The 19,183-nt window shown below is 49.0% G+C and overlaps 1 protein-coding gene across 2 annotated transcripts in view; it reads right to left on the reverse strand.

Annotated features, from left to right (window-relative positions):
* Positions 1 to 19,183, reverse strand: part of HTT (huntingtin) — a 2,178,328-nt gene that overhangs the window by 1,757,971 nt on the left and 401,174 nt on the right. For both annotated transcript variants that reach the window (XM_086964158.1, XM_086964157.1), the window contains one exon: positions 2,313 to 2,450. In XM_086964158.1, coding sequence (XP_086820284.1) covers positions 2,313 to 2,450 — 138 coding nt within the window. The remainder of the gene's footprint in view (positions 1 to 2,312; positions 2,451 to 19,183) is intronic.

A 19,183-nucleotide genomic window follows, 5' to 3' on the forward strand; every position in this document is an offset into this window, starting at 1 on the left:
GCAGTCTATTTGGGTGCCCCTTAGGGAACTATCAATATTCTACAAGTAGTGCAGAACTGCGCTGCGCGACTTTTGCTTAATGTCCAAAGATGGCCCTCCACACGCCCAGCCCTTGTGCAATTACACTTGCTGACAGTGCAACAAAGAATCTGGTTTAAGGCCATGTGCACTGTGCATAAGTCGATCACCGGGAATAGCCCTCCGGTGATCATGCCCATGCTTAATCTCTATCAAGCGCCTAGGACACTAGGTTCCAACAACAAAAATCTTCTGACGGTTCCTAAGATACGACGAGCACGCATGGGTGGCCGATGCTTTTCGCTTCATGCCTCAAATCTGTAGAATGGGCTTCCCAATTCCATCCGCCTGTAACCTAACCTTCTCCTCTTGAGGAAGATGTTAAAGACCTTCTTCTTTCCCTCTCTATGTGTAGTGGTGTTGTTCTATAGTTCCTGAAGCGCTGGGATGCCCTAGGGTAGCCATGCTCTATAGAAATTCGTATTCATTCAAGGCCTTAATGTGCTGCGGGGTTGACAACGGCCTAGGGAACTCTGGTATGCTGGGGCATGTCGTGGGCATGTCGTGGGAAGGGCTCAGAGGTAGACTATGGTAGCAGAGTTAGATCTTTGGATGTTGACTGCACATCTCCCGATGGGGTTGAATCCTGCTGGGACTTCTTGCGCTTGTGGCACAAACTGTACCTTGACTATTTCTACCGATCAGAAGACAGCAACCTGGAGGCGCACATTGACATGTGCTGGAGTCAGCCCGCAACTTGGGAGGGGGTCTGCTGTCTTGAGCACATACAACCTTGCTTTTCCTGTTCAGTGATTAGCTTAGCATCCCGCTCCCTGATCGCCTTCAAGCGTGCCAGGGAGCATTTTTCTTATGACTTCGAGTTATCCATAGACATCTTAAGCAGACATAGGGTGGATCCGTGACCAACATTTGCTTGCTGCAGTAACTGAACAATATGAATCCTGCGGCTTTTGGGATGGAGGGATATTTCGCCAACACCTCTTTGTAAATGTGGCATTGGTGAAAACAATAAAAAGGTGTGTGCAGAGTTCTATCTCCATGTCAAAGAGCATGGAAATGAAGGAACTGATGCTGTCACACAGGAGTTGTGCCTAGATAAGGCTCCACAACATAATTTCCTGAGGCAGAACAAGGTTATCATGAATTCTGGTGGTGCCACCTTCTGGCTTGTGGGAGCGTATGCTATGAAAAGGTTCTAGATCCAGTATGGCACCAGGGGAAATTTAAAGGTGAGAAATCTGTGGTTAGACATATCCACGAGAATTTGATTCATTTGAAGTGCTGAGTGGGCACTATTAACGTCACACATAGCTAAAATACACGTAGAAAAATAGTGAGATAATAGCAGTGGTGGTATAATTTATTTTTAGAACACTTCTCCACACAAAAATCAGAAGAACTTGAAATAGTATATCCAGTCAGAGGGTTTGCCACATCTCCAACTGCATTATGTAATATCTAGATCCTCATGCATCAAGAGGCACATTAGATAGAAAGGTCTCCTACATAAAAATATTCATCCCCACTCATTCCACAAAAATGTTTGAAGTTTTGGGTCACAAACATCTTTATACCTCTATTTCATCCAGTCTCTAACTCGCTGCTCCACTTGCTTCTTTTCTGGTAATGTTTGAAGACAAGGAACCCATGGATGGATGGATCAGCACAATAAAGAGAAGAGTAGGTTTACATGTTTCGCTGTAGGACTGTGATTTTATCCAGTCAGGTGATCCTGTGCCAACTCCATGGTATGCATTAACAGTATAGCATCTGGTCACCTCCCCCACCTCTAATGCTGATCTTTTTCTAGGTCATCCAATTTTACCATAATGCCATTAAAGTCTCCCTTAAAAGAAAACCCAGAGGAAGACTGTCAGTTGGAGGACTTGAAGAGGGCTGTTTCTGTTCACATATTTTAATCAATAATAATTTGTAAATTCATGTGTAGTATTGTTGTAGACCCCCAAAGTTCAATTGTTTTTTACATTCAAGAATATCTACTGTTGGATTAAGTTCATGTGAGTCAAGTAATTCAGTTAGCCATGGCACTGTGTTAAGTAAATCAAGACTGTACTTCAATTACTCCATACACTTCAAAACACAATGAGAGATTATTAACAGGTTCAAAGGCTTGCAGTTAAAGTATGAGAGGAATAACTCTAAAATGAAAAGAAAGCAACTATATATTAAAAATACTGTGGCTCCGACAACTGTACAAACCCTCATAATGTAATTTATTAAAACAGGAGGAAAATACAGTAAGTTCAACGTACCCTTTTCCTCAAGGGATTCAAGAGGTTGCTTATAAAGTTTGCTAAAAAAGGCACAGGGATGTAGAGCAACAGCTGCCCCGACACAGCCTACAGCAAGAGCTTTAACACTGACTCGCACATCTTTGTCTGGAACCAAGGCTGCAAATATAAATAAGACAGAACAGTGTTTATTTGTATTTACTATTGGTGAACATTCCATCTGTTTCCAAATGATACTCATTTATTTCATAGAAAAATATTGATGAACCAATAAATATAGTAAAAAACCAGCATGGTAATTACAGCAGCACACTAAACATGGAAGTAGAGTAGTCTTCTAGGAAAATAATGATGTTACTTACTGCTGAATGTTATCCTTAGGTTTAGTGCTCAATACAAATATATGAATAATTGAGGTTGGTCAAGGACCAGTTGTTGCACACGTAGAGTTTATAGTCAAAAGGTTTTTCTTGGTGTGTGGTCTTCAAACCTTTCATGAAGGCTGAATTATTCGACCTTCAAGGACCTTAATGCACTAGCTTTGAGTTTTAACTAGCAGATTGTGGACCCTCCACGCCTGGACCCCGATCAGCACCGAAGACACCATCCGCACGATGAACTCCATCCACTCCGGATCACCGACCGACCCCTACCCTCACCACGTCTTCAACAAGGCCGACGCTGTCATCGCACCCCACCTGCGAGACATCATCAACACATCCTTCGACACTGCCACCTTCCCTGAGAGCTGGAAGCACGCCGAACTCAGCGCTCTACTCAAAAAACCCACAGCGGACCCTACCGAACTCAAGAATTACCGCCCCATCTCGCTCCTCCCGTTTCCAGCCAAAGTCATCGAGAAGACCGTCAACAAGCAGATGGCCGCCTTCCTCGAGACGAATGGATCCCTCGACCCCTCACAGTCCGGCTTCCGAGCCAATCACAGCACCGAGACCGCCCTCATCGCCGCCACCGATGACATCCGAGCCCTGATGGACAACGGAGAAACAGCGGCCCTCATCCTCCTATTCCTCTCCGCGGCATTCAACACTGTCTGCCACCGCACCCTAGTACAGCGCCTCAGCAACGTCGGAATCCTGGACAAGGCGCTGGAATGGATCATCTCCTTCCTCGACGGAAGAACACAGAGAGTCCGCCTACCACCGTACAAGTCAGAGGCCACCGAAGTCATCTGCGGCGTCCCTCAAGGATCCTCACTGAGCCCCACCCTCTTCAACGTCTACATGAGCCCCCTCGCGGCCATCGCAAGCCAACACAACCTCAGCATAATCTCCTACGCCGACGACACCCAGCTGATCCTCTCCCTGACCAACGACCCCGCCGCCGCCAGAGCCAACCTGCACGAAGGGATGAAAGAGGTAGCCGAGTGGATGACGACCAGCCGCCTGGAACTGAACTCGGACAAGACGGAGGTCCTCATCCTGGGCTCTTCACCCTCCGCCTGGGACGACTCCTGGTGGCCTCCCGCCCTGGGCACCGCACCCAAACCGACAGACCATGCACACAACCTGGGCTTCATCCTGGACTCCTCCCTCTCCATGACCAGGCAAGTCAACAACGTCTCCTCGGCGTGCTTCAACATCCTACGCATGCTACGGAAGATCTTCTGGTGGATCCCCACCGAGACCAGGAAGACCGTCACCCAGGCCCTCGTCACTAGCCGACTGGACTACGGCAACGCCCTCTACGCCAGTACCACCGCCAAGCTCCAGAAGAGACTCCAGCGGATCCAGAACGCCTCAGCCAGACTCATCCTCGACATTCCACGAACCAGCCACATCTCCGGACATCTGAGAGACCTTCACTGGCTCCCCGTCAACAAAAGAATCACCTTCCGCCTCCTCACCCACGCACACAAAGCCCTACACGACCAAGGCCCGAGCTACCTCAACAGCCGAATCAACTTCTACGCTCCCAAACACCACCTCCGATCAGCCAACCACGCCCTCGCCGCCGTCCCCCGCATTCGAAGAGCGACTACAGGAGGAAGGTCCTTCTCCTACCTGGCCGCCAAGACCTGGAACTCCCTCCCGACCGACCTGCGCCTGACCCAAGACCACCTCTCCTTCAGGAAGAAGCTGAAGACCTGGCTGTTCGAGCAGTAGCGGCACCCCCCCCCACCCCCAGCGCCTTGAGACCCTACGGGTATGTAGTGCGCTCTATAAATGTCATTGATTGATTGATTGACTGTGTGATGGAGCATGAATGTGACACTATGGAATTAGACGTGGCCTTGTAAGACATATACATAATGCTCAAAAGTTTCAACTAGATCTTCTACTTACCTGGGAGCCAATGACACAATTGAAGAGCACAGGTCACATAGTAACATCTAGAGTGTGAAACACAATCTGGCTGCCTGGGTCTCAACAATGCTGCATTGCTTCAACTTCAATTGTTAGTTCCATACAAGGTTCTGAGTGTAACAATGCCAGTCTTTTTCCGGGCATGTTTTTACAAAGGCAGTCGGATTGTCATCAGTGCTGGTCTAGATTTCAGCCCATTTGTTTCAGATTGGTCACATCAAATTTAAACCATGTTGGTGGCTCTCACCTGTAATTTTACTTCATTACGTTAACTGTTGTGTTCTAGAGGTCTTAGCATTGAGGTTATTACTTAGATGTGGTGGTGTTTCCCATGCGATATTGCTCAAGCAGAGTCAAAGGCATAGTATGACAAAACCAAGGAGTGGCTTCTTTTTCGTAACAAAATGTTGCTAAGGAAAAGAAAACAGTTCTCAATGCATAGGCAGCTGATACAAATTCATGAGTTTTCCCCCACAATAAGAGGGAGGTAAAAAACAAACATACTTATTCTTTCTAGTTGAGGTTTAGCGTCCTTACCGTATTTTAATATCTTGGTATATTTGCTGTTGGGCACTCTTCTTCAGGTAGCAAACACAAGGAGATGATGGACCGAGCGCTGAAGCTTTTCAGACTCTCACCCCCCCAGTCACAGATATGGGTTGAATCAATCATCGTTCTTTAGCTCACTTCGCCACCCCAGTTCAGATCAAGCTATATGCAAATCAGTCTTGACCCTGTGCCTCATGGGAACAGTCCAGCCCAAACAGCTAAGCCAGGTCTTCCCTAGAACGGAAACAAGCAACCTGGGACCGGTTTCGGGGTAACAGCCCTCATCTGCCAGGCTAGCTTGAATCCAGTGGCATAGTGAGCAAGGGTCCCAGGTCTGGTCTTACCCCGCCACCTTAGGCAGAGAGCTTAGCTCTGTGTGGTCTTTGGTTACTGAGCTAAAAGTGTTGCCTTAGCCAAACTCTTATATTATGAACTGTATAACAGGAGGATGTGTGCGTGGGTGGGAGGGAGCCGAGGGGTGGGTGGGAAAGCATGAGAGTAGGATAGGAGGCCAAAGTTCAACATTTTGTTGTCAGTCTGGGATTAGAGGGAGGAATCTAAGGTCAGGGGTATGGGAAGCATCCAGGTTAGAACAGGACTTCTATTCAGCTATCTTCAACAGTAGTGGAAACCCTTTAGTGTAGTGGGAATACCTCAGTTAAAGGAGTGCAAAGATTGTGGCTATCGCTCCATTGCTGAGTGTGGCTGCTGGTCGGGTGTTCAGCATTTCATGCCCATCACAAGACCTTTATGTCATTTCAGGCTGTAAGTTACATTTTCTGTGGGTACTTATGTGCCAAATCTGCTTGTTACTGGTGTTAGCTGTTGTGGATGAGCTATCAATGTGTGCCTTTTGGTGGTTACCACTTGTCAAATAGGGCATACCCGTCTTTAAACAGTGGTTCTTTCATTTTAATTCTATGTATTGACTTCTTTATTTCTCTCATGTCAGAGCCTTCCTTTCCATTTCCAAATGTCTGGGATATTATCTGATTTTGAAAGGTGGGTTATGCACTTATTTGCGTCTCCTACCAAATGGGAGACATCTTGAGCCAGCCCATCTTCATCCAAGCCCTCTTCTTACACTATTCGTTTAATGTTGTTGAATCAAGTATTGTTGGAGTCTCTGGGGAGTTAAACCCTCTACAGTCTTACCATCACAGAGGGCTGTTGATTGAATTCTGGCCTGGGTATGGGCCCAAACAAAAAAACATTATGCGCCTGTCCACCCATGGCTGTAATACCTTTTGATACGAGTAAGAAGGAAAGGCATGCAACTATTTTAGGCACCTTTGTAAAGGGCTCACTATAAAATCAGTTCTTTCCATCAAGAATAGAGGCCACAGCAGCCATCGACTTTGGTTATTGCGTAGGGAGGCCAATAGGAGTGTATAACTAGCCCCATATAGACCTTTAGGGTGCTCCATAATCCTCATGCCTAGATACCTAATTGCAGACTCACAGTGACCTCATATCCATCTGAGTCGTAATTTGTAAGGAATTTAATCTTTTCGAACCCTTCATCTCAAACCCTCACTTATCATACGGCATTACCAATAAAATATTTCCGCTAAAGCAACCCTTCGGGGGACCCATAGGGCATTGCAGCACCGGCCCAACGAGCAGCAATGCCCGGTGATGAAGCAACACATCCATCGGGATGTATGAGGTCATCATGAGACGGGACTTGCACTTGCCTCTAGATTGTGAGGTTTAGACCTAGGTTTTTTCCTGTTCCCGTCTCTCTTCTCTCTTTTTATGTGGATAACTATGGTGCCCACATTTGGAACAGTTACCCCCATTTGGTCTGGCATTATTACATGGAGCTCGGGTCCCGGACCACAACAAGCTCCTCGTTCCCCACCTCTCTTTCTTTGATACATATACAGGAAGACAACAGGGTATTTTTCATGCAAAGGGATACATGACTGGCCACTCCTAAGGTCCAGATTACCTTCAGGGCTGTGCTTGATCATATCATTTCAGCCACCAGATGAATAGAAACTGCAAAAAGGAAAGATGCAACATTCTCTCCCCACGGTCGGAGAAGAAACCCTTTACTCTAATATTTGAGCAGGAATATGTCTGCGATTTGCTATCTAAGGTCCTAGATCTTAACAGAAAGGGAAATGCACTCACAAAGAGACACTGTACCCAGATAAAGGTCTGTTCTGCTTTAAGTGCCATTAGCAGACATTCCTGCATAAGTTGCTCTTGAGTCTTGCCCCAGGTGAAAAACCTTCTCACACTGTATCACCGGCCAGAGCTGCCAATAAAGCTGCGATAAACGGTGTGAATTAGATGGGTTGTGAAATTGTCAATTCAACCGGAGACCAATTTACTTACGATTTTCAAGAAAGTTTTGGGGGTATAGAGATATAACGGAAGGATGCTGAAAAGGTCTTTTCTAGTTTAACGAGTAGAGTCAATGTAGCACCCAACTATTTTTTGGAAAAGAAGATATTGAGTGTTAGTTTTTCCCTGAGAAGAATGGGGCTAAGACGTCCTAATATGGTTTGCAAACGGGTAAAAAAAATAAGCATTGGCATAGTCAATAGGTCTCGCTTTTGGGACGTTATAAGTGATTAGCCATGCAACACTTGATGTTGTTTAATGAAGGATATTCTGCTGGATAAATAAAAACACTAATAATGTCCCTAAGGTGAGACCTATCGGCTATGCATTGGGGGGCCTTATAAGTGTTTAGGTAGAGCTATTGACTTTGCCAATGTTTCTAACCTGTGCTGTAGAAAAGAGTGTCTGATGTGCAGCATGCTGAGAAGTTGTAATTAAAAAGTGTAAGAAGCACCGAGTGATGCTGTGGTGTCGTTGAGTGATGCTGTGCTGGCCCTGAGTTATGCAGCGGTGGCGTTGAGGGATGCTGTGCTGGCCCTGAGTGGTGATGTGGTAGCCCTGAGTGATGCCGTAGGTGGTGCTGACTGATGCTGATAGATGCTGAGGCGATACAGAGTGATGGTGTGGTGGCCCTGAGTGATGCTGTGGTGGTACTGAGTGATGCTGTGATGGTACTGAGTGATGCTGTGATGGTACTGAGTGATGGTACTGAGTGATGCTGTGGTGGTGCTGAGGTGGTGCTGAGTGATGCTGAGGTGGTGCTGAGTGATGCTGAGGTGGTGCCGAGTGATGCTGAGGTGGTGCTGAGTGATGCTGAGGTGGTGCTGAGTGATGCTGTGGGGATGCTGAGGTGCTACAGAGTGATGCTGTGGTAGAGCAGAGTGATGCTGTGGTAGAGCAGTGATGCTGTGGTAGAGCAGAGTGATGCTGTGGAAGAGCAGAGTGATGCTGTGGTAGAGCAGAGTGATGCTGTGGTAGAGCAGAGTGATGCTGTGGTAGAGCAGAGTGATGCTGTGGTAGAGCAGAGTGATGCTGTGGTAGAGCAGAGTGATGCTGTGGTAGAGCAGAGAGATGCTGTGGTAGAGCAGAGTGATGCTGTGGTAGCGCAGTGTGATGCTGTGGTAGCGCAGAGTGATGCTGTTGTAGTGCAGAGTGATGCTGTGGTAGTGCAGAGTGATGCTGTGGTAGCGCAGAGTGATACTGTGGTGGTACTGAGTGATGCTGTGGTGAAGGTGAGTGATGCTGTGGTGAAGGTGAGTGATGCTGTGGTGAAGATGAGTGATGCTGTGGTGAAGATGAGTGATGCTGTGGTGAAGGTGAGTGATCCTGTGGTGGCCTTGAGTGTTGCTGTGGTAGTGCAGAGTGATACTGTGGTGGTACTGAGTGATGCTATGGTGAAGGTGAGTGACGCTGTGGTGAAGGTGAGTGATGCTGTGGTGAAGGTTAGTGATGCTGTGGTGAAGATGAGTGATGCTGTGGTGAAGATGAGTGATGCTGTGGTGAAGGTGAGTGATCCTGTGGTGGCCTTGAGTGTTGCTGTGGTAGTGCAGAGTGATGATGTGGTGGTGCAGACTGATGCTGTGGTTGTGCTGAGTGATGCTGTGGTGGTCCTGAGTGACGCTGTGGTGGTCCTGAGTGACGCTGTGGTGGTGCTGAGTGACGCTGTGGTGGTGCTGAGTGACGCTGTGGTGGTGCTGAGTGACGCTGTGGTGGTGCTTAGTAACGCTGTGGTGTTGCTTAGTGACGCTGTGGTGGTGCTGGCTGATGCTGTGGTGGTCACTTTATTTGAAGCCTTCTAATCAAACCCTATAGAGTGTCCGGAGTATTAGATGTGGTGAGGTAAGCGAGTGCTCTAGGGGGCTCCTTGTTTTTGCATTAATTCAAATATTGGTGGATAATTTGAATTTGTTCCTTATTGGACTGAACCATAGTGGGACTGAACCATAGTGCACTCTGTCAGTTGTGAAGTTAATGAATCTTCTCAAATCAACTGCTCAATTCACTAAAATTGATATTTGTTTTTGCGCACTTAAAAAAAAGTAAATGATTGTACATTTTTGTTTAGAGATTTCCATCTTGGCATTTCTATGAAGCGGAACTACAACAATTCTAGTAATACAACATGAAAAAAACCATTAACTGCTCAACAAGGATATTGCTAGTACAACTTGCAAATACATGCGTAATTGCTTCATTTTATGGAGGTGGTCAAAGGGGTTTCTGACACTGTAAGGACAAGGAACTTGATAGCAGATTAATCCGGTAAAGCAGAGCTACAGGGACACAATTTCATTGGAGGTTAAATTATAAGAATTCTAATGAATTGTTGAATATTTAAATATTTCCAAAACTCAAGAAACTCGACATTCTGAAATGAGTGCAGTACATTCGTAATGGCGCACTTTGAGAAAGATTAATGCATATTTATTGATTTTTTCTGAAGTTTGCTTCCCCCATGAATGATTTTCTTACCAATGAAAATAAGATCAACAGTATAATTTGTGTGCCGTGAAGAGGGAAAGTTTGCTTGGCTTCGGAAGCAGGCACTCTTCAAAGATGGAGGACAACTTTCATGATGGGATGATGTGGTGGATTGTTCTTAGTATTAGATCAGCTGGGCATGCGTAAGTGGGACAGTCTTTAGTGAGCTTACTGCATTTTCACAGTGTTGTAGCTTAGAAGGAGGAAAAAGTTCTGCGCTGCTGCCACTGCGTTGCTTTAAAACCATGGGCTGATTAAATGCGATGACCTACTGCACTAGCTCCTGCCTGACGCGTCAGCCAGTATGGGAACGTCATAACGACAGGGTGGCTGAGAAGGACAAAGTTAGTGTTCTGAATGATAGCAAAAAGGAGGAGGATGTAGACAAGCTTATGGGTAGGGTACAATGGGAAGCATTCGCTGCTGAGCTGCCGAGCGACCTGCCCCCCGGGCTGAGGATCAGTGATGCAGGAATGCGAGGTACGGAGCACCGCGGATCCGATATTACAACGGCCGGATTCATCCATCCTCCAAGCAGCTCGCGATGTGTTTTCTTTGACCAGTCTGCTTCAAGGTGAAAGGTTATTTAAAGGAGTTTCAAAATAGTCAAGAGAGTTTCAGAATAGTCAAGAAATATACTTCCCAGAATTGAAAATACAAACTTTACAATTTCCTTTTTAGAAGGCCATATATTAACAAGCATTGGCCGCGCAGCCGTAAAAGTGACACGGCCGCGAAAGTGAATGTGATCGCGGGCTGTAGGGGTGCCTGCGAGCGTTGCACTTAAGGATCCATGACGGACGAAAGGCAGATGGCGGCTGCGTGCGTAACTGCAAGCTTGAGGCCAGCAAAAGCGTGTGGTAGCACTGTTAAAAACCCACTTACTAAATGTCTCACCAGAGCAGTGAATGCGCTGGCCCAGGTGAGACCTAAAAAACGAAGTCAAATGGAATCATAAATATGATGAAAAAGGAATACTATCCCTATATTTTTGCTTACCACATTGGCTTGTCTGCCAAGTGGTCCCACTCCCTATAGATTATGAAGTCCCTAAGCAAGGGCATCCATTTAATTGTATTCAATTTACTGAGATAGATTCAAACTTTGGAACTGAAGATCACGGTTCATGACAACAGTAAGCATGCACAGCCAGCGAAGCACAAGTTACTTACCTTTGGTAAGGATATATCTGTAAGAAACAGTAGTTAGTGTTAGATTCCTTACCTTAGAATATCCCCAGGCGTCAGACTGGATCCGTAAAGTTTTGCGTAGCAGTACCCCTGCGCGTCAGTAGGCGTCGTCTGCGGCTCTGCGTCCGTCGTCGCCGGGATGACGTCACCAGAGTACTTAGACGCCGCCCTTGCGCGTTGACGTCAGTTCTTATACACAGCTTTTCTGCGCCAGGAACGCAGAGCCAAGATAAAAACCGACACTGGTGCCATAAAACTAGGGCCCTCAAAGGGATGTACCTTAACGCTAGATATTGGTTCGCAGAACGGGGAGGATGGGTGGGGCGGTAAGGAATCTAACACTAACTACTGTTTCTTACAGATATATCGTTACCGACGGTAAGTAACTTGTGCATCTGAAAGAAACAGGTTAGTGTTAGATTCCTTACCTTAGAATAGATACCCCAGCAATACCAACCCCGGTGGTGGGTCTGCGAACCAATGATCACACCAGAAAGTCCTGGAGAACAGAAAGGCTGAAAAAGCCATCTCTCCGGACTTGGCTGTCCAGGCAGTAGTGTCTAGCAAACGTGTGCAGTGGGGCCCACGTAGCTGCCTGACAGATGTCCTGCAAGGGGACTCCCCGACCCAGGGCAGTAGTAGCCGCTGTAGCCCAAGTGGAATGGGCCCTCAGCCTAACAGGGGGCTCCTTTTTAGCCAAAGAGTAGCATACCTTGATGCACAGCACGACCCACCGAGAGATGGTCCGTTCTGCACCGCCCGTCCCTTCTTAGCACCCACGTAACTAACAAAGAGCTGGTCGTCCACCCGGAACTGGCCTGTGCGGTCCAGATAGAATGAGAGCTCACGTTTTGGGTCCAGACGGTGGAGCCTCTTCCTCTTTCGAGAGACGCGGAGGCAGAAAGAAGGTGGGCAAGGTGATGGACTGCCCGATGTGGAAGGCTGCGACTACCTTGGGCAGGAAAGAGGGACGCGTTCTCAACACACTTTGTCCGGATGGACAGAAAGGAAAGGAGGTTTGGAAGAAAGAGCATGAAGCTCGCTCACTCTCCTGGCAGAGGTGATGGCAGCCAGGAAGGCAGTCTTAAGAGTGAGAAGACGAAGAGGGCAATTGCGAAGTGGCTCGAAAGGAGAGCACTTCAAATGAGTAAGAACAAGGTTCAAGTCCCACTGAGGCATCATGAAAGGAACAAGAGGAAACATGTGAGTGATGCCCTTCATGAATCTATTTACAACAGGGGACTTGAAAAGAGAAGGCTGATCAGGTAGCCTTACAAAAGCTGAAATGGCAGAGAGGTAGCCCTTGATAGTGCCATGAGCAGAGCCCTGCTGGGCAAGAGAAAGAAGAAAGAGGAGAACCTCTGAAAGGGGGGCAGAAAGAGGATCCACAGCCTTTTCTGTGCACCATGCCACAAATTTATTCCACCTGCAGGTGTATACCGATTTTGTGGAGTGATGCCTGGCCGCCAGAATCACATCACAGACTTCTGGAGGCAAGTCAAATGGCCTCAACTGTCGCCGCTCAATCTCCACGCATGGAGGTGGAGACTGGACAGGTTCGGGTGGAGGACCGTCCCCTGCTGCTGCGACAGAAGGTCCTCCTGAAGAGTTAGACGAATCGGGGGATCGACTGACATGCTGAGTAGCTCGGGATACCAGTATCTTCGTGCCCAGTACGAAGCCACAAGGATTACTTGGGCCCAGTCGCGCCTGATCTTCTTCAGCACTCTGGGCAGAAGTGGTATAGGCGGAAAGGCGTACAATAGACCGCCGCTCCACTCGCGACGAAAAGCGTCTCCGAGCGAGTGCCGCCTTGGAAGTTCCAACGTGCAGAACTGATGACATTGCACGTTCTCTTCTGTGGCGAATAGATCTAACCAAGGCTCTCCCCACTGCTGAAAGAGACCTTGCGCCACGTCCGAGTACAGACGCCATTTGTGATCCATCATGCACCAACGGCTGAGTTTGTCCGCCTTGGCATTCAGGGAACCTGACAGGTGTTGAACCACCAGGGTCATGTCCTGATGTTCCAGCCATTGCCAGAGGCGCAGAGCCTCCTGACACAGGGTGCACAACCCCACCCTGTTTGTGGGAGTACCACATGGCGGTGGTGTTGTCCGTGAACACCTGCACTACACTCCCCTGGACAGAGGGGAGGAATGCTTTTAGTGCAAGTCGGATCGCCCGCAGCTCCAGAATGTTGATTTGAAGCCGGGACTCCGCCGGAGACCAGCGGACTCTGATCTCTGCCTCTCCCATGTGGCCCCCACAGCCCAGGAGGGTCACATCCGTCACAACTACGTGCTCCGGTTGGGGTAGGGAGAGGCATCTGCCGCTGACCCAATCGCTGTCTGTGAGCCACCACTACAACTGTCTCGCAGTGCCCTCCGAGATCAGGACATGGTCGGACAGGTTGCCTTGATGCTGGGCCCACTGAAACTTCAGGTCCCACTGCAGAGCCCGCATCCGCCACCGGGTGTGATGCACCAGAAAGATGCAGGAAGCCATCATCCCCAGAAGCTGCAGCATTAACCTGACCGAGACTCGGATAAAGGCTGAATAGATCGGAATCAGAGCCTGAATATACCGAACCTGCTGTTCGGGAGGATAAACCTGAAACCGCGCCGAGTCCAGAACCGCTCTGATGAAGAGGAGCTTCTGAGAGGGACCCAGGTGTGACTTTGGCACATTGATGGAGAACCCCAGCAGGTGCAGGAGGTCGGCCATAGTCTGGAGGTGGCTGACGACTGTTTGGGGCGAGCCCGCCTTCAACAACCAGTCGTCGAGATGGGGGAAGACTGGCAGCCCCAATCTGCACAGATGAGCTGCGACCACCACCATCACTTTCGTAAACACCCGAGGGGCGCTGGTAAGGCCGAAGGGGAGCACGGTAAACTGAAAGTGATCGTGGCCTACCGTGAACCGCAGGTAGCGCCGGTGTGCCGGCAGGACGGGGATGTGAAAGTAAGAGTCCTGCAAGTCCAACACCACCATCCAGTCTCCAGGGTCTAGGGCAGCTAGGACCTGAGCCAAAGTCAGCATCTTGAACTTCTCCTTCCGGAGGAAGCCATTGACGTTCCGCAGGTCCAAGATAGGACGTAGGCCCCCTTTGTCCTTCTTGGGAAGCAGAAAGTAGTGGGAGTATCAACCACACTCTACTTCTCGCCCAGGATCGCGCTCGATGGCCCCCTTGGCCAAGAGGGCCGTAACCTCCTCTTGCAGAAGTTACAAGTGGTATTGCGGTGGCATGGCTGGAGGGGTCACCTCGAAGGAGAGGGAGTAGTCCCTTTGGACGATTTGCAGCACCCACCTGTCCGATGTGATGGTGCGCCAGTGGAGGAGGTGATGGTGAACCCTGCCCCCCACTGGCGTCGAATGGGCCTGAAAGTTTGGACTAGGAAGGCTTTGAGGCGGATGCTGCGGGGGTGGATGTGGACTGGCCTCGCCGTTGTCCCCTGGCACCGCCACAGCGGTTACCACGTCCGCCACCGCGCTGGATGTTAGTCTGCGGCCGGTGGCTGGCAGGACGTGAGGGGGCGCCCCTTCCTTGGCCACGAAAGGAGCGAAAGGTAGAAGTTTGCTGGCGCTGGCCTGACAGGCCCAAGGACTTAGCCGTAGCCCTGGAGTCCTTGAAACGCTCAAGCGCACTGTCTGTCTTGTTGCCAAAGAGGCGACGGGCATCAAACGGCATGTCCATGTGGGAATTCTGGACATCAGCCGAAAAGTTGGCGGACCTCAGCCAGGCGTGGCGGCTAACAGCCACCGTCGTGGAAATCGCAGTGCCCAGCGAGTCCATCGTATCCAGCCCACATCGGATAGAATACCATACTGCATCTCGCCCTTCCGCAAGGGCTTGAGCGAATTTGACGGAGACCTCCTCCGGGCAACCTGGCAGCACTTCCGCGACCGTGTCCCACAGAGAGTGGGTATAACGGCCCAAAAGGCAAGTGGTGTTGACTGACCGCAACCCCAAACTGAGTGAGGAGAACAGTTTCTTACCGAACTGTTCATACCTTTTGGATTCCCGATCAGGTGGAGCAGTCGGTAATGCGGTCCGGGAGTTAGAGGCCTGGATAACCAGGCTCTCGGGGGTGGGTGGACAGGAAGCTAGGAACGCCCGGGGCCGGGCGGTGGCGACTGGCCACGTTCCGATCTACAGCGGGACCTGTAGCGGGCCTGGACCAAGTGCCCAACAGAACGTCAGTAAGGGCCTCATTAAACGGCAGTAGAAGCTCCGAAGAGTTTGCCTGCGGTTTAAGGACCTCAGTGAGGAGGTTAGTCCTCACGGCCACGACGGGGAGCTCAAGAGCCTTGGCCACCCTCGTCAGCACCACACTGTAAGCAGCCCCCTCCTCCGTAGCCATGGTATGAGGGGAGACCTAGCCAGTTTCGGGCGAAGTGTCCAAACCACTGGCCTCCCCTACATCCACTGCCCAGTCCTGAAACGACTGGCACTCTCGTGCCAGAGGGTCCTCAGACCCCTCCCAGTCCCCCTCGCCTCCCCTCTCCTGATAGTCAGGTTCAAAGGATGGGACTGGATCATAGAAGAATTGCTCTTCTCTCTGCGTCGAATGCCGCGTCGTGCGACCCCGGACCGAGGCAGGGACCAGGGCCGACGGCGTCGGGCGCAACACCCTGGAGGTCGGCACCGGCGGAGGGGTCGTAAGGTCGATCAGCGGCGACCGGTGGGGCCCTGCGGTGTCGGGACCAGAGTCGTCGACAGCGCCGGGGCCGAAGCAGCCGCCCGCTTGGGCTCCCAGTCGGGCCGCGGGGCCCGAAGGCGCCACAGCAGGACCCGACGGAGGAGAAAGCGACCTCATGGCCATGAGGAAAGCATCGATCTCCGGCGTCGCATTCAGCCCAGGGACCGGCGAGTATGGAGCTGGCAGCGGCGCCTGCAGCTCCGGCTGAGCCGCGTGGGCGGTGTCGCCCAAACCCCCCGCCGCATCGCTCGCGCGTCGGGGGGGGGGGGGGGCGGGAGGGAGGGAGTCGGAAGAGCGATGTTGTCTCTTCAACTTCTTATGCTTCTTACCTGAGGACTTGGAGCCAGACGAATGGTGTTGACTCACCGAGCTTCGATGACTGTGGCCCCGCGACCGGTCCTTCGACCTCCACCTCGACCTGGACCGTGAACGGCGCAGGCTGACGGCGGGAGCTCGAGGCGCTTACGGGACCGCTCCCGCCTAGCCTTCGACGTCGAGGCCCGGCAGTCGGGGCACGACTGGTCGGCTCCAAGGCAATACAGGCACCGGCGGTGGGGGTCGGTAACCGACATCAGTCGGTTGCAATCTGCTTTGGGCTTGAACCCGGGCATCCCTACCGGCACCGATAGTCTTTACGACTCGGAACAGGATCAAAAAGATCGAAAAAGTTAGTCAAAAAGTGACTAAGGAACACTTCTTTTTCGGATCTGCGCTTGCTGGCGCGGAACAATGAAGAACTGACGTCAGCGCGCAAGGGCGCTAAGTACTCCGGTGACATCATCCCAGCGCCAACGATGCCGACGACAGACATGGAGCCGCAGATGACGCCTACCGACGCGCAGGGGTACTGCTAAGCAAAACTTTCCGGATCCAGTCTGACGCCTGGGGATATTCTAAGGTAAGGAATCTAATACAACCTGTTTCTTTCAGATTAATCCTGCAGAAAAGCTTTGAAAATTGACCACAATAATTAATCCGTAAAATAATTCCTTACAGCTGTTTCTGGCCACCTTTGTAGCCAAGTAATACTGCTAGACGCTATGGCTAAACCTTGACATAGTTGCATTTGAATAGGCCTGGGAGGAGACAATGTCTCAGCTGGGGTCCAAATAGGGTCAAAATGTGATTGGGTTTCTTTGGTAGCTCCTTAAGAGCCATTAGCAAGGTATTACTGCATGTTTATTGTGTTCTATATTTTCACTAACTTCTCATGAGTGGGAAGGAGTGCTGGATAAAATGCAACCTTAAAGTTCACTTTAGGGAGACATGCCTGGGCATTGAGTGCTTCTGACACTCCATAGCAGAGCACCTTTGGACAATACAATCCACCACCTTCTGTATTAGTGGGCCATTCCTGAAAGTTTACATACTATGTCCTCTCAGCTGCCAACTATTAAGATGAACAGCTAACAGAACCTTACCACAGCCCACACAAGCAAATATCCATATGCCTCCTGGCTGACCACATCTTTCAGTGGTCCAGGCTCACGAGCATAGGTGAAACACTTTCACCTCATAGCAGCGAATTAACTTTTGGAAACCAAAACATATTACCATGCAACACTATAGCCTGATTTCGATACCTTAGTGCCACTGTTGCACCCACAAATCAGTAGAGTTGTCCACCCCACTACATGATAGCATCCACTGGATGCAGATATTACCATTGTATGTTTTATTTTTATATTAACATTCCCAAGTGGAACTTTTTAGGTATATGTTGCAGTCCTCTGTTCCACTGTTTTTTTACATCAGTCATTGCAAGGTCATCTTTTCCCCACTTGATCTACACTTTGTTTCCTATACTTTGTGGTTTCCCCTTCACCATTGTCTCGACAAGAAAATATCAGGCAATTAACCTGACCAGTATATTGCATTAGGTATCACAGCTGACATATATACGAAAGCCTAGGCACCAATATGCTATGAAATTTACTGAGGGACCAAATAAGTTGTACAGAGTTTATTACATTGAATCACATGTTTAATCCCTTTTAGATATCCACAGGATAAATTGTTGGTTGTTGCTAGAAGTCCCCTGATGAAGGGCAAACTCCTGAAATGCATTGGGGCTCAGAGGAACAGTTAAATGAACTTCTATAGAATAATGGAGCCCAAATGTGCCCAACCGCTAATAAATATGTTCTAATTGAATTATCACGAGTGATAAGTGGATTTTATTTTCAAAGTCTAAAGTAATTGAAGTGGATTTTGCCAACAAGCTGTGCTACGGAATACAATGACCTGCTACAATAACCTACATTAGCCAGAGGCTGAAGTGGCCATTCTCTTCGGGTATGCTCAGACTGACCAAATAAACACTACAGTATACTAAAACACGGTGTGCAGGGACAAGCATTTTTATTTTTGCATAAGCTGATGTAAGCCACTTGTTTCTAGCAAATGAAGGCAGAAGTTTGCAATATTTGATTGCACACTTTAACATCGTAAATTATCTGCATAGTGTGACACAGAAAATCACTCTCACACAGGGCATTCGAGTACCAAAAGTTAGTTTCCGTCAACGTCTGCACCATGGACTATGATAATTTTAAGGAAATTGAGTTGAGGCTAGTGAGGTGTACGGAATGGGAGGCTAGACGTGCATCAATTTTCAATTTAACTTCCCAGGGCAGGAGCCTGTGTTGCACAAAGCAGATTTGTCACAGCCGTGCCTTTCTAAATCAAAGTGGCTCTTGAATTCCCTTAACATCCCCCGCATCTAACTCTTTTCTCCTTGACCATCCAACATTGTCTTGCAAAAGGCCCCTTTCTCACTCTTTCCTCCATGATCGTCCAATACTGTCTGGCGAAAGGCCCCTTTCTCACTCTTTCCTCCTTGATCGTCCAACACTGTCTGGCGAAAGGCCCCTTTCTAACTCTTCCCTCCTTGACCGTCCAACATTGTCTGGTGAAGGGCTTAAAGTAAGAACAATGCAAAATATAAAGATGGAGACTATTAAGAAAAATTACAGTTCTCGATCGCCCGTGGAGGCAGCAGACAAGAGATGTCAGATGTAACATGAGGCAGCGGCTTTCATTCCTTTACTCAAAGCCGATTTAAAATTATATGTCACTTACTTTTATTTTATCTGACTAACCTAAATACAAATATGCCAACACTACATTAGCGCAATCATGAAAAGTCGTAAAAGATGAAAGATACATCCAAGACACTCGATGTGTGTGTCATAAATCAATACTTTGTGCAAGTACTGAAAAATATAAATGATGTGAATGTACAATAGTTAAGGATGAGGGGCAAGGGTAGTGATGGATTCATTTTA

The sequence above is a fragment of the Lissotriton vulgaris genome, chromosome 3_2 (assembly GCF_964263255.1).
Source record: "Lissotriton vulgaris chromosome 3_2, aLisVul1.2, whole genome shotgun sequence".
Lineage (NCBI taxonomy): Eukaryota > Metazoa > Chordata > Amphibia > Caudata > Salamandridae > Lissotriton > Lissotriton vulgaris.